Consider the following 14,602-nt stretch of genomic DNA (forward strand, 5'->3'; position numbering starts at 1 on the left):
CGGCGCTGTGAAGCTTCGTACGGGCACACCGGCGCCGTGAAGCCTCGTACGGGCACACCGGCGCTGTGAAGCTTTGTACGAGCACACCGGCGCCGTGAAGCCTCGTACGGGCACACCGGCGCTGTGAAGCTTCGTACGGGCACACCGGCGCCGTGAAACTTCGTACGGGCACACCGGCGCCGTGAAGCTTCGTACGGGCACACCGGCGCCGTGAAGCTTCGTACGGGCACACCGGCGCCGTGAAACTTCGTACGGGCACACCGGCGCCGTGAAGCTTCGTACGGGCACACCGGCGCCGTGAAGCTTCGTACGGGCACACCGGCGCCGTGAAGCTTCGTACGGGCACACCGGCGCTGTGAAGCTTCGTACGGGCACACCGGAGCCGTGAAGCTTCGTACGGGCACACCGGCGCCGTGAAGCTTCGTACGGGCACACCGGCGCTGTGAAACTTCCTACGGGCACACCGGCGCTGTGAAGCTTCGTACGGGCACACCGGCGCCGTGAAGCTTCGTACGGGCACACGGGCGCTGTGAAGCTTCGTACGGGCACAACCGGCGCTGTGAGCTTCGTACGGGCACACCGGCGCTGTGAAGCTTCGTACGGGCACACCGGCGCCGTGAAGCTTCGTACGGGCACACCGGCGCTGTGAAGCTTCGTACGGGCACACCGGCGCCGTGAAGCTTCGTACGGGCACACCGGCGCCGTGAAGCTTCGTACGGGCACACCGGCGCTGTGAAGCTTCGCAAGCGGCAGTCGGCTGTCACGCACGTCCACCTTAAATAGCGACACTTTACAACAAAGTAAAGAGGATTCGGCCCCTTGAAGCAACGGTGTTACTGTTTCGTTATTTGCTAAACGTACTCTTCAGAAAAAAAGCAAACGGTGACATCAGGCCCCATTCGCACATGTCTAAGTACGAAGCGCGCTTACTATTTCAGTTTGGAATGTATTTGTACAGCACACTTATATGCAGCTATTTGACTGACTGGTGTTATTAAATCAAAACAAAGTCCCCCCATGTGCCGTCGGTAACCGATCTTAAGTCATGAAATTGGCGAATCACTGCGATCCGACAGCAATACAACCGAAAAAACATCCCGGCGCAAAGAGGCACGCATGCAACAAACGCTTCGTAGTTCGCAGATCCACCAGCTCGTCACGCACCACCGCTGGCTTTTGGTGAATGGTAGTGGTACCGGCATTCGATCTGATACATCCCGCAAGACGTCTTCTTCGGCTTGTGACGAGTGAGGTGACTGAAGACGTGCTGGTCATCATCACACAGATGGCACCGAAGCATGAGCAAATGGAGCCCGGCGCCCTCGGCAGCTCATACGAATGGGGCCACAAATGCGTTGGAACGCTCTGCTGCCACGAGTTTAGTGGACAGAGATGAACTGATGTTAAGCGCATGAGCGTAAAGTAACTGAAGTCATCGCTTGCAAAAGTAGTTGACCCTGAGTCTTGCGTGGTCATTCGCCGGGGGCAACGACGCCATGACATGGTCGCCGTGTTTTCATCGTTCAACGCCGCGGCACATCTCATACACAACCGTCTTTATAATGAGCATATATGACACGGAGTTATGCCCGGAGCGCTTGAAGGAAGTGTCTTTCGCATTTGTATGGGGTTTTGAACTGAAAGGCCGCATTGAAGAGCATTCAATGCGGCTCACCACCATACCTTTTTTAAGGCCTAAACCCTTCTAATCCCTGAGATTGGAGGCCGCGAAGATGTGCAGACAATCTTGCACAAGACTATTTCAAGGTCGTCCAGGCATGCGTGACGCCATAGAACGTCATACAAATACTGCCATCTCACAGTCTGCTCATGGTTGAAGAACAGCGTGGTCGCTCATACATTCGTATTAGCGATGATACGGCACAAATGGTCCAATATTCGGAGGGTCATTGGCTAAATGTCAGATTTTGCTGCTGAGTGCGTGTTTCGAACGCGAACGCGAACACTCCGGCTCTGCTGCGCCGCTGCGGCATTTGCTGAGCCGTTTCAGTGGATTTACACAATTGTATTTGGGCATCGCAAGTGCCGCGTTTGCGAGGACGGCCGGGTGAGGTGTAATCATATGACTGTGTCCGCGTGAGTACCTCGCTCCCAGACTGAAAAAAGCAATGCTATCAAGTGCCACCGGTCGCCACCAATTTCAGTGTGTGGAGCCGAGGTTTTGACGAACTATAATATTGTGTCGGTTATATCAAGCGAAAATGCTCAAAACCTATCTCAAACCAAAACGATTGAAAACTATGCGCATGTTTGAATGGCTGGCTTTTAGACTGGCTGACTTTGGGTGGATTGTTTCTAGGCGTCCAGGCGTTCTCAAGCTATATTCTAAGACTCAAATAAAAGGTTAAAAGCACTGACAGCGTCGTATATGCAGGCTTCTACATAATGGTTTTTAACACTTGTCTTACGTCTATCGCTCTGATGCGGCAAAATTTATGGATTTTTCATTCACTTCACATTACATGTGCATGGCACTCATGCCTTACACCTGTGTGAGGCATGAGTGTGTTGTGCCTATTAATAAGTTTTCACCAGTTGGTATCGCGCTAAATACATGGTTAGACTCTAAGTAATGTTCTGGGTGTAGTATTTTTTCGGTGTAGCATGGGTGTGACGTTGTGATGCTTAGCACTTGCAACGTGTTTGTAGAAATAGCAATGCCTTTTTGAGCCAAGTTTGTCTGATGTAATTATTTCAGACATGCAAATACACATGTTGTAAGCAAAATATCACTTTGTGACATATTTGAAATCTATGTCATATTCCCGTCTCAAACCTGGTGCTCCTGTCTCATAACTGGGTTTTCCTGGCATGCTGTTTCCAGTGATGCCAAAGTGAATACATCGGAGATAAAAGATCCCAACTTCGGAGCGATGGCGGAGGACGGCCAACCGTTAGGCTTAAAGGCCCAGCTGCCTGGGGATCTGGATATCCCGCTTAAAGGCCCAGCTGCCCGGGGATCTGGATACCCCGCTTAAAAGCCCAGCTGCCTGGGGATCTGGATACCCCGCTTAAAAGCCCAGCTGCCTAGGAATCTGGATGCCCCGCTTAAAAGCCCAGCTCCCAGGGGATCTGGATACCCCCGCTTAAAAGCCCAGCTGCCTGGGGATCTGGATACCCCGCTTAAAGGCCCAGCTGCCTGGGGATCTGGATACCCCGCTTAAAAGCCCAGCTGCCTGGGGATCTGGATACCCCGCTTAAAGGCCCAGCTCTCTGGGGATCTGGATACCCCGCTTAAAGGCCCAGCTGCCTGGGGATCTGGATACCCCGCTTAAAAGCCCAGCTGCCTGGGGATCTGGATACCCCGCTTAAAAGCCCAGCTGCCTGGGGATCTGGATACCCCGCTTAAAAGCCCAGCTGCCTCGGGATTTGGATACCCGCTTAAAAACCCAGCTGCCTGGGGATCTGGATACCCCGCTTAAAAGCCCAGCTGCCTGGGGATCTGGATACCCCGCTTAAAGGCCCAGCTGCCTGAGGATCTGGATACCCCGCTTAAAAGCCCAGCTGCCTGGGGACCTGGATACCCCGCTTAAAAGCCCAGCTCCCTGGGGATCTGGATACCCAGCTTAAAGGCCCAGCTGCCTCGGGATCTGGATACCCCGCCGAAAGTCCCAGCTGCCTGGGGATCAGCTTCCGTGTGGTCTCTTGGCCGGATATGCTTCACCTCTGGCGACGGAGATCGCTCTCGGTGAACGCCCCGAGATGAGCAAGCGCCAATAACCCACGCGGAGTTCCATTGCTGCTATCCGGTCATGATGCGACCTGCCGTCCCGCAATGACGTAAGTGCAGTCGTCCCGCAACGACGTAAGTACAATTCGCAAAAAAGCGTCTGTCCGAATCGAGGCGGATAAGCAGCTGAACGCGGACGGGGATGACAGGCAGCGTTGTGTTTACTGTTGCTGCCATGACGTGGCGCCACTGACGCCACCGCAGCGCGGCGCCACCTGCACTCTTACCCCGGCCGGCCATTTGCCTGGCCAGCCGGGTTATGAGCGCATCATCAAATGGTTCAGGCCATCGCTGGAACCATTTGATCGCAATTACCCTTACGTCCCGAATTTTGAAAATTGAAATCCTTTCTTTCATTCATCCCAAGCATCCATCCAAATTGCCACCGCAAAACTATCTGTATCGAGTGCCCAAATGACATTGACCATATTTTGGCATCGAGACAGGCATTTGGCCTTCTCCTGGATTTCTCCCAGGAGCGGGAAAAATCGTGTCAGAGGGGCCTTCCCAGCCCGGGAGAGGGGGAAGAGATGGACCCCTCCTTGGCTACGCCATTGCAGCCAGCTGCTTTACTTACACCACACCACCATTTTCACTATTAATGTTGCTTTGGGTGCAAACCGCACGCTGCGTTCAAGCTGCGAAAACCAAACCAGAGCTACTTGTCTTCTTTCCCCACCACGCGTGCGAATACGCTCATCCATCGCGGAAAAGAGGGCCAACCGGAGGTTATCTGCAAGGCCGGCGATCCCAGCAGATGACGTCCATCTGTGTAAACCGATACCTGGGACCGCCGTTTGTGAAAATTATTTAAAAACGGGGTTCATGCGAATTGTTTCGAGTGTCCCAGTGTTTCAAACAAGGCCAAAAAAAGAAGGCAGGGTTGTTTTTGTGTTGCATTTGATTCCAAACTCCGGCATCTTTTGCAAGCTACACATTCTATCTTTGTTCAAGTTTTAAACATAACGATTCTGGAATACAGACCAGAGTTACCTCTGTTCCTGTCCATAACTAGCCCTCATATCGTATTATCAAAGTCTCTTCATTGGTCCGCCGCCATTCGTGATGGTTCATTGGGTATATGCGGCTTTATGAGCGAAATGGGCTGGTTCACTGGGTAAAGGCGAATTTATATGCGCTCAGCCCCTCCCCCAAATAGATAAAGTAACGCCCAAGCTGACGGAAGTGAGCTCCAAACTAAAGCACGTTACAGGGCTCGAGCTCGAACTTTGAACGTCAAAATCCGATCGTGAAGTTTAGTGTGGATTCGAAAAAGATAGTCGTTTCCGACGAAAATCGCGCCGACCTGCGGCGCCGTTTCCGACGAAAACCGCGCCGATCCGCGGCGGCACGCAGCCTCGCGGTGGAAACTGCGCTGCCGCATAGAAACACAACTAGTCGGGCCATCGACCAATATCTGGCGCGTTATCGCCTGATAAATGTGTCACGTGCAGTGAAGGTAAGCACAGTGCGAGCCCATCGAACCGACAGGGTTCCCCAGTTAGGAGAGAGCATGACGATAGCCCAACTTGAAACTCGTCCTCAGGGAAGGCCACAACCTCAGATACCACCCCGCCACCTCGCCAGGGTGGGCCTGGTACACAAAACGCGTACAGGCTGACCTGGCGTGGTGAACTGGCCGTGCCCCAGGTCTGAGCGAGTCGTAGCTGCTTTTTGGAGGGGCGCCAAAGTCGAGGCCAGCCGTAGGCGAGGACCAAAGACTACAGCAGACCACCTGCGCTGCAGTAGCCTGCGCGTGATGACGGACATCATCACTCATCTCCAGCATAGAACGTCAAGGCAGCGCGAGCAGAACGACACACCGTAGGGGGTATATCGTGTTTGTATCCGGATCCGAAGAACTGATGGTGGCTTGACTTGCACGCTGGAAAGCACTGGCAACAGCAAACTTGATTCTCTGCGGAAGAAAGCGCCGTTCCAGGAGAACAAGGCTAGTAATGACGGCAGAGCTCAGTTAATGCATGGTGGTGAGTGGCTACTTTTTTGGATTGGTGAAAACCAGCATGGTATTTGCGTGGCCTGCAAATATATAAACCACATATTTGCGTTGATTCCACACGTTGTACAGAAAACGACAGTTCCTCGCAGCCTACAAGTCAAGTACAATGTTCAGTTTCGATGTCAGCTGAAAAGACGTGTAAGTTCCATAAACAGCAGGAAAAGCTTTATATGAAAATCGGCTATAGATAACAGCGCCAACAACACAAATATTCAATCGCTGGCAAATTTATATCTGTCGCGCCTCCAATCCACAATCAATTTACTATTGCCGTTAATCCATGGCATCTTATGCCATGAATGTTGTTTCACACGACGCCATGCAGCGGACACAGGTGAGGGACTGCCGAAGGGCGTCACAGACCGCGCGTGGCATGTCCCGCCCAAACGAACAAATGTCGCCTACCGGTACACAAGCATGGAGAGAGCTTAGTGTCGACACCACCGTGTTCCGCTGCCTCTGTACCGGATATAGGGGCAATCCCCGTGACCCCAGCGTTGTAGCATCACCGGACAGCACACAGCCCGTGCGGATGGACGATAGAGTAGCATCACCAACAGTCGCGCAATGTTTCTGTTGTCGGCCCGGACCAGTTGCCGGTCGTGCGATGTTTCTGGCTGCTCCAGATCAGTTGCCGGTCGTGCGATGTTTCTGGCTGCTCCAGATCAGTTGCCAGTCGTGCGATGTTTCTGGCTGCTCTGGATCAGGTGTTGCAGACGGGAGGGGTCTGGAGCCGCGCTGGCTGACCCGGCCTCTGTCCGTTGCTGAGCAACGCTGGCTGGACCGCCGACAGCGGGCGGCCATTTTTGCCCGGGGCGTGTGGTGAGGTCGAATTACAGGTGCGTTGTCGATCAGGGGATATTACTTACTCGGATGGGGTAAATACGTTGGGCGTGACATTGGGCGGTCACTTTCAACCCACTACCGTCTGGTCGGTTATCGACATCTCGCAGAAGAGAGTCGTCAACGTTTCTAGCTGATGATGATAGCTCAGACAAATGTTTACTATTCTCTTTTACATTAAGAGATGGTTATTGGGTAAGCCGGGTAGTCATATTTCCATTTCACTAATAGTTTTGCGATCCCACCGAGTGCATCCGTTTTTTTTCCCAGCGACAATCAGAGGCGGACTTTTTGTGGTCTAGACCGGATTGTTTAAATTCCTGCAGCGAGACCTCCGACGTTCACGGCAAGTTTACATCAAGTTTGGAGATTTCTTAGTTGGAGTCATTCCTTAGTTGAGGCGCTCAGTGTGCGAAGAACAGGGCTTTCCGTGTGCTGAGTCGTATGCATGCAGCTGTCGTCCCACCTCGTTACTCATGATCTTTGAGCTCCACCACAGCACTCCTACAGACCATGTCATCCAACATAGCACGCCCTGGTTGACACCATGGAGTGGGCGGCACGTCGGAGTGACGTTGGGCGCATCGCCGCCGTCACTTCTGTTGATCTAAGCCGTACCTCTAATGGTGTCAACTATGGCGTCCTTCTGACAAAGCTGCAGCGATATGACATTGATCTGAAGTGGTTTGAGAGCTACCTTGTTGGTTGGCGGCAGGTGGTGAGAGGCGGCCTTCTCACCCTTCCGTTGACTCACGACATCCATCAAGGGTCCTTGTTCAGCCCTATCCTCTTCAGCATTTTAACGATCGACCTTCCGTCTAACCTTGCTCGCGGACGTCTAGTGGCCTATGTCGATGATATCCAAATGCTAGACTCCGCTCCTCCAGACCAACTATCAGTTTTGAAATCTCGACAGGAAGATAGCTTTCAAAAAGTACAGTCCTACTTCACATCTAACTTGCTTAAAGTGAATCACACAAAAACAGCTCTCCTTCTTGGCACTCCATAATCGCTGAAGAAAACCTCATCTTTCAACCTTGGAATTGCAGGACACAACTTTGTAGTCCGTGGAGACGCTGGGGGTTACTATTGAAAGTACTCTTTCCCGAGAGATGCGCATATCCCGTGTTGTCAAAAGGTGCAACCGCATCATTTTCTGCTTGTAAAAAATCGCCACCACTATACACCCGAAGTTCGTAAACTTGTCAGTCCAAGGGATGATAAACTTTGGAGGCAGGATCGTCACCGATGCTCGTCGGCGAGACTCAACGGCAGCGACTGTTCGAGCGCTGGGCTTGTGCAGTGTAAGTGACCTTGTCAACCACCGTGACGGCCTCGCTGTTTCTAGGGCCCACAATGACTCGCGGGCTCCAGTGGCGATCCGGCCCCTGTTCACCCGACGTACCGCTGTCACTCCGCGTACCGCTGTCACCCCACGTACCGCTGTCATCACACGTACCGCTGTCACTCCACGTGCCGCTGCCACTCCACGTGCCGCTGTCATTCCGCGTACCGCTGTCACTCCACGTACCGCTGTCACCGCACGTACCGTTGCTACTCCACGTACTGATGTCACCGCACGTATCGCTGTCACCCCGCGTACCGCCACCCAGGCGGGAGCTGCGGGCGCTCTTGATCTGACAACTCGTTGCCTGTTGGTGTCAAACAGGGCTTTTTTGTATGGCGTGGTCTTATCCTGAAACCGCCTGCCACCGACCATCACCGACCATCACCGACCACCATCGACCATCACCGACCATCACCGATCATCACCGATCATCACCGACCGACACCAACCATCACCGACCGTCACCGACCGTCACCGACCATCACCGACCGTCACCGACCATCACCGACCATCACCGACCGACACCAACCATCACCGACCATCACCGACCGTCACCGACCGTCACCGACCGTCACCGACCATCACCGACCATCGCCGACCATCACCGCCTCTCGCACCCACGAGAAGCTTCACATCAGACTAGACGATACAGACGGCTCCCAGAGTGTAATCGTTGCTTGCCATTGTGTAACATGTTTTGATGATTTAGATTTTGATTAATGACTGTTTTTTACAAAGCTGTGTGAACGACAGAATGGATGTGGTCGCATGTTTGGCAGTGTCTTTTGGATTAGATCTCTTGCTGCCGTTCTCCTCTGCTTGTGAGTTTACTGCAAGGGCTTGACAGTGGTGGCTCGAAAACGCTGTGGTCGGTTGTTGTCATATTTTCACATTGCACTCATACTAGTATTGCAGTCGTACCGAATCAAACAGTAAGCCGCTTGTTGGAATAATTTGTGAATAGAATAGAAATAAACATGAACATATTTTCTAACATTGAACTGATAACCCAACACTCTGCAATTCAAGCATGAAAAACATCCAATCGTTCCATTAGTTTAGTGAACAGCAGTTGGTTAAAGATGGTTAATGCTATTGCCGTCGTGACTGGGGGTCCCCGTTCTAGAGTAGGCGGTACAAATGGCATGGCTCTTTCGGAATCCCATGCAATAGGTGTCAAACAGCACTGAAACTGGGAATCTGTCGGTGATCTGTCTGAGTCACTGTCGCTGATGTTTAATAGCGTTTAGTTGACACGGTTTTAGGCGAGGTTCCTACTTCCTCTTCCTGCTTGGTTCTAGCTGCTGCTGGCTTTTCAAAATGGCTGCCAGCTAGGTCCGGCAAAAGTGGAAGAAATGTCCGAACAGCAACAGTTGAGAAATACCTCTGATCCGTTGTTAACACAATAGTTGAGCATGCGATTATCAGACAAAAGGATTTTCATTTGTGCCGTCTACCAGCCTTAAGCTCTTTCCGTATCGATTAGCACAAAACAGCACACATGCAACAGTGCTCACGGAATGCATTGGTCGACCCTTTGTTCTTGATTGTGTCGTCTCGGTGCAGTTTAAGGTTAGGCCGTTTATCAGTGATGTCATCACAACGAATTATCAGGAAGCGACAGCGGAAGCGTGCGTTCGATTTTCAATGTGAATTCAAAAGGCAAATTTTGTACAGGAGCTTCTGGATAATCGGACGCGGCTGTACAGAGGCAATGGCAGTGGGTGGTTGATGAGGTGCCTCTGAGCCTGAGTGGTCCTTTCGTCACAACTTCTGGGCCATACAACGATTGTTCCGTTTAAAACTTCGGTCGACAGGTAACTGGCGAGCTGTTTCTGTACGCATATCGAGTAATAACGTTGCAGGTAAACGTCTTCCAAACATCAATCTGCGTACTGCGGCCGGGAGTTGGCCTTACATGACCGGGCTACGTGCCTGAGCAATAGAACTTCGTTACAGAAATCAGGTATTATCGAAGATTGCCGGAGATAGTCCTCGGCGAGCGCGCGTGGCTAACTGTACCATACGGAGCCGTCACGAAAGCTGGCCCATTCTGACCGGCCCGCTCTGCCGGCGGTCGTGACCTTGTCTGACGCCCAGCCGCGGCGTGACCTTGCGGCGCCCCGCTGTTGATCCGCAAGGCACGTCTCGCATGTTCCGCGTGCCGTCTGACGCCAGCTGTCGTGTTCAAAGGAATTCCAACGTGCCGTGATCGATGGCCATGATTGGACGTCTGTCTCAATGTCTGAAACGTGTCGCCGTCTCTGACACACTGGCAATGTCTTAAGCGATTGAACATGGCAGTGGCGTACTGATGGCTAGGCGACGGCTTGACAGGCATTTGATTGGCGGCATCCTTGCCGGCACAATGCAAATGCTATGCTGTCATTAATCTCACTTGCTGCAGCACAAAGGCGTCTTTGGGCGATCGTTCAATGTCGTCAGGGAGTGCACCTGTAATAGTTCCTGTAGTCTCTCCTGAGGTCATTTAAGCTGTTTTCCGTTCTGTGCATTGTGCCGTGTTTCCGAGAAGCTCGTGCTCGTACTCAGGTGTGCGTTTCCGTGAAGCTCGTGCTCGTGCTCAGGTGTGCGCTTCCGTGAAGCTCGTGCTCGTGCTCAGGTGTGCGTTTCTGTGAAGCTCGTGCTCGTGCTCAGGTGTGCGCTTCCGTGAAGCTCTTGCTCGTGCTCAGGTGTGTGTTTCCGTGAAGCTCGTGCTCGTGCTCAGGTGTGCGTTTCCGTGAAGCTCGTGCTCGTGCTCAGGTGTGCGTTTCCGAGAAGCTCGTCCTTGTGCTCAGGTGTGCGTTTCCGTGAAGCTCGTGCTCGTGCTCGGGTGTTACGAATTCCCAACTTTGTAATGGCTGGCATTCCTGCCTTTGTGCGCTTGTATATGATGTACTTTCCGCTTAGATTTTCATTTGGGTTGCATTGGCACCACGAATGTTGCATTTGCTCTCAAAATGGCGTCTTGTACACGCAGTGTAATCTTTCAATGTAAATTATCGCTTCAACTGGTCCACGGCCGCCGAAAGCCCATAATTACTGCTACAAACATAAGTTTAATCTTTTAAGTTCTATTCCAAACATTTTGCAACAGAAATTACACGCTATTTTGAGGTGTCTCATATATTCATCAGGTGGCAAGGTGGAGCGCACCGGCTTAGTAAAAGCCTTTTTGTTCCGTATTTTGTTGTATTATTGGCATCTCATGTTCCAGAACATATTTGTTTTACCCTCACCCCAAACCCCCACCCTTTCTATGGACACCAATACGTACAGTCATTAAAATTGCCCCTCCCCCTCCTAGACTGTAATTAGTTAATGTGCTTTCTTCCGCTGGCCGTCCGACGCCGACATGGGACGCTGGATCGGCTGTCGGCAGCCTGTGCTGGTGAGGGGGCGACTCCCGTCACCGCGGTGTCAGGTGATGGGTACTCCTGCCACCACGGAGCCAAGAGAACACGATTCCTGTCACCACAGTGTCAGGGGATGACGACTCCTGTCACTGCGGTGTCAGGGGATGACGACTCCTGTCACTGCGGTGTCAGGGGATGACGACTCCTGTCACTGCGGCGTCAGGAGATGACGACTCCTGTCACTGCGGTGTCAGGGGATGACGACTCCTGTCATTGCAGTGTCATGGGACGACGACTCCTGTCACTGCGGTGTCAGGGGATGGCGACTCCTGTCTCCACAGTGTCGGGTGACCTCTCGCTCGCAGAGCTGCCGCTGTGCCGGGGCTCGCGGGGAGGGGTTACCGGTTAGGAAAGGTCCACTTCGTAACGCTCCGACGATAGCCGGTTGTTGTTGATAGCCATTGTCGGAAGTTGGGGAGCGACTGTTGGGAAGTTTGGGCATAACTGTTGGGGAGTTGGGGCACGACTGTTAGGGAGCCGTGATGAGACTGTTTGGAGCGAAGTATTCTCCGCTACTACGCCTACTGCTACTGCAACTCATGCCATCCACCAGACCCCCATCGATGATGACGTCAAGTGACCGAGTTGGTTGGATGGAAGGGTTTGGAATGGCAACGCTGGATTTGATAGATTCTCCGCGAAACATATAATGGATTAAGTGGTCACCAGGGGTCGCAGCGGTAAGGCTGTTTTGTTAAGTTTAAGCCAGTGCGCCAGTATGGACCATGTGATACTCCCATTCCCAAAGCCAAAGTGCGCCTCGAATAGGGCCAGTGTGGTCAATGTCATTGGGGACAAACCGAAGCCATAGGATAACATTTCGTTGAACTCGCGGTGTAGTATTTTGGCAAATTAGGGTGTTGTTAACATTAAGGAACAAACACGTTGGAAAAAGCAAGGCAAATGGCGTGTATCAGTTTTATAGTGGTGGGCAGGGAGTCAAATGAGGTCTCTTTCGCAGGAGCGTCCGCTTCAGATCGAAATTCTGAACTATTTAGTTGGATTTCGAGAGAACTGGTGTTCCTGATGAAATGGCACACCTCTCATCTGACAAGTCAAAAGTATAAAAAGGTTGTATGCTCCCTTAAACTGTTCGCACATTGTGATGGATTATCTTTCATATTACGGTGTTCTGATCCACTACCTCGTATCTCCATAGCTACCAGACTGCGAATGGCACACACGCCTCCGAATCTGGCCAGGCCGTGGCCGCCTACGGAGATGAGCAGAGCTACACCGTCGAGGGCCAGTACAACTAGGCCAGTGGCGACGGCGTCAGCTACACGGTGACGTACGCTGCCCACGCTAGCGGCTTCCAGCTGCCGGATGACCACCCGTCCCACCCCCAGGTCCACCGAGTACCCGACCCCGGAGGTACCGGCGACCCAGGCCATCTACCACGCGGCTCCTCTCCGCAGCTTCCAGGCGGTCCCTGTCCCCAGCTACCAGGCGGCCCATGCCCCCAGCTTTCAGGCGGCCCCTGTTCCCAACTATCAGACGGCCCCTGTTCCCAACTACCAGGCGGCTCCTCTCCCCAGCTACCAGGCGGCTCCTGTCTCCAGGTTCCAGGTTGCCCCTGTCCACAACTACCAGGCGGCTCCTGCCCCCAGGTTCCGGGCGGCTCCTCTCCCCAGCTATCAGGCGGCTCCTGTCCTCAGGTTCCAGGCGGCCCCTGTCCCCAGCTTCCAGGCGGTCTCTGTCCCCAGCTTCCAGGCGGTCTTTGTCCCCAACTACCAGGCGGCTCCTCTCCCCAACTACTAGGCGGCTCCTGTCCCCAGCTTCCAGGCGGTCTCTGTCCCCAACTACCAGGCAGCTCCTCTCCCCAACTACCAGGCGGCTCCTCTCCCCAGCTATCAGGTGGCTCCCGTCCCCAGCTTCCAGGCGGCTCCTCTCCCCAACTACCAGGCGGCTCCTCTCAACAGCTACCAGGCGGCTCCTGTCCCCAGGTTCCAGGCTGCCCCTGTCCCCAACTACCAGGCGGCTCTTCTCCCCAGCTATCAGGCGGCTCCTGTCCCCAGCCTCCAAGCGGCCCCTGTCCCCAGCTACTGGTTGTTGGAGATGAAGGCAGCATGATGCGATACATCCCGAGTACGCTATATGAACTGCCACTGGCCGTCGGTTTGCGGTGCTGGGGGAGCTCTGGGTCCAGAGACTGGCGGGTATTTCTCCCGCGAGGGGAGGGGGGGGGGGCAATACCTGTAGAGGAAAGCTTTCAAAAATAGTTGCTATCCCTTGGTGACCGTGATCAAATGTCTTGAAAAGAACCAAACCCAGCCTTGACTTAATCAACTATGTAAGCCAATATTGGCTGTCAAAATTAACAACAAAGATGAGGTACATTACTGAATGATTACCGGCCCACTACAGCACTCACCCTTGGTTCTTCACTGGACGAATCTCAGTAGACATGTACAGGCTAGGGGTTGAGAAACACTCTGCTGTCATTACATGGCTTATATCAAGGCACATTCTGCCCTCATATCCCAGTTCCATAGCTTGACTAAGAGAAAAACAACTCTAGAATAGCTTCCGCACGTATCAACGCATCTCAGAACAAACCAACACAACATACTAAGACCCATGGTAATCCGAATGGAACAGCGCTGCGCAGTCTACGCACACACACACACACACACACATATATATATATATATATATATATATATATATATATATATATATATATATATATATATGTGTGTGTGTGTGTGTGTGTGTGTGTGTGTGTGTGTATTGTGCGCCTCAAGGCGCGCTTTCGACTGACATCACGCGTCGTCAGCAGCCTGTGGGTAAAAAGTCTTCATAGGTTTGGTAGAAAGATGCCTTTCTTTAAAAAACAAACCGTGCGAGATAGATAATTATTTGCTGGCCATCCCAGTAAGGTAAATTTGGGAAAACCGACAGGTAACTCAATTAAAAGTTGATTGCCGGAGCCTTTTGCTCTGCGCACTGACGTAAATTACATACTCCTCTTAAGTCGCCAGATATCATCTGCAGATCACGGAAGGCCGACACGATCGGGTTGCCGAGCCACGTGACTGGTAGGGTTTTGATCCTTGCTACATTTGTTGCCTGTGCTTTGTTGTCCATCCTTCACAAAGGTGTCTGATGGCCAAGCAGCCCAGGAATGCAGTGTAAATCCTGCAGGAAAGCATGCTTGAGACTGAAAAGGGAGATAACTTAGTTGGTGTGGATTTCTAATAAGGTTTTCGGATTTCATGACACTG

At 52.5% G+C, this 14,602-nt stretch overlaps 1 protein-coding gene across 1 annotated transcript; it reads left to right on the forward strand.

Annotated features, from left to right (window-relative positions):
* Nucleotides 1–12,093: 12,093 nt before the first annotated feature.
* LOC119102272 (chorion protein S36-like) lies at nucleotides 12,094–13,136 on the forward strand. The gene is made up of 2 exons (XM_037225639.1): nucleotides 12,094–12,128; nucleotides 12,725–13,136. Exons 1-2 carry the CDS (start codon nucleotides 12,094–12,096, stop codon nucleotides 13,134–13,136), a joined length of 447 nt encoding a protein of 148 aa, XP_037081534.1.
* Nucleotides 13,137–14,602: the final 1,466 nt, after the last annotated feature.

This window comes from Pollicipes pollicipes, unplaced genomic scaffold (assembly GCF_011947565.3).
Source record: "Pollicipes pollicipes isolate AB1234 unplaced genomic scaffold, Ppol_2.1 Scaffold_5724;HRSCAF=6776_pilon_pilon_pilon, whole genome shotgun sequence".
Lineage (NCBI taxonomy): Eukaryota > Metazoa > Arthropoda > Thecostraca > Pollicipedomorpha > Pollicipedidae > Pollicipes > Pollicipes pollicipes.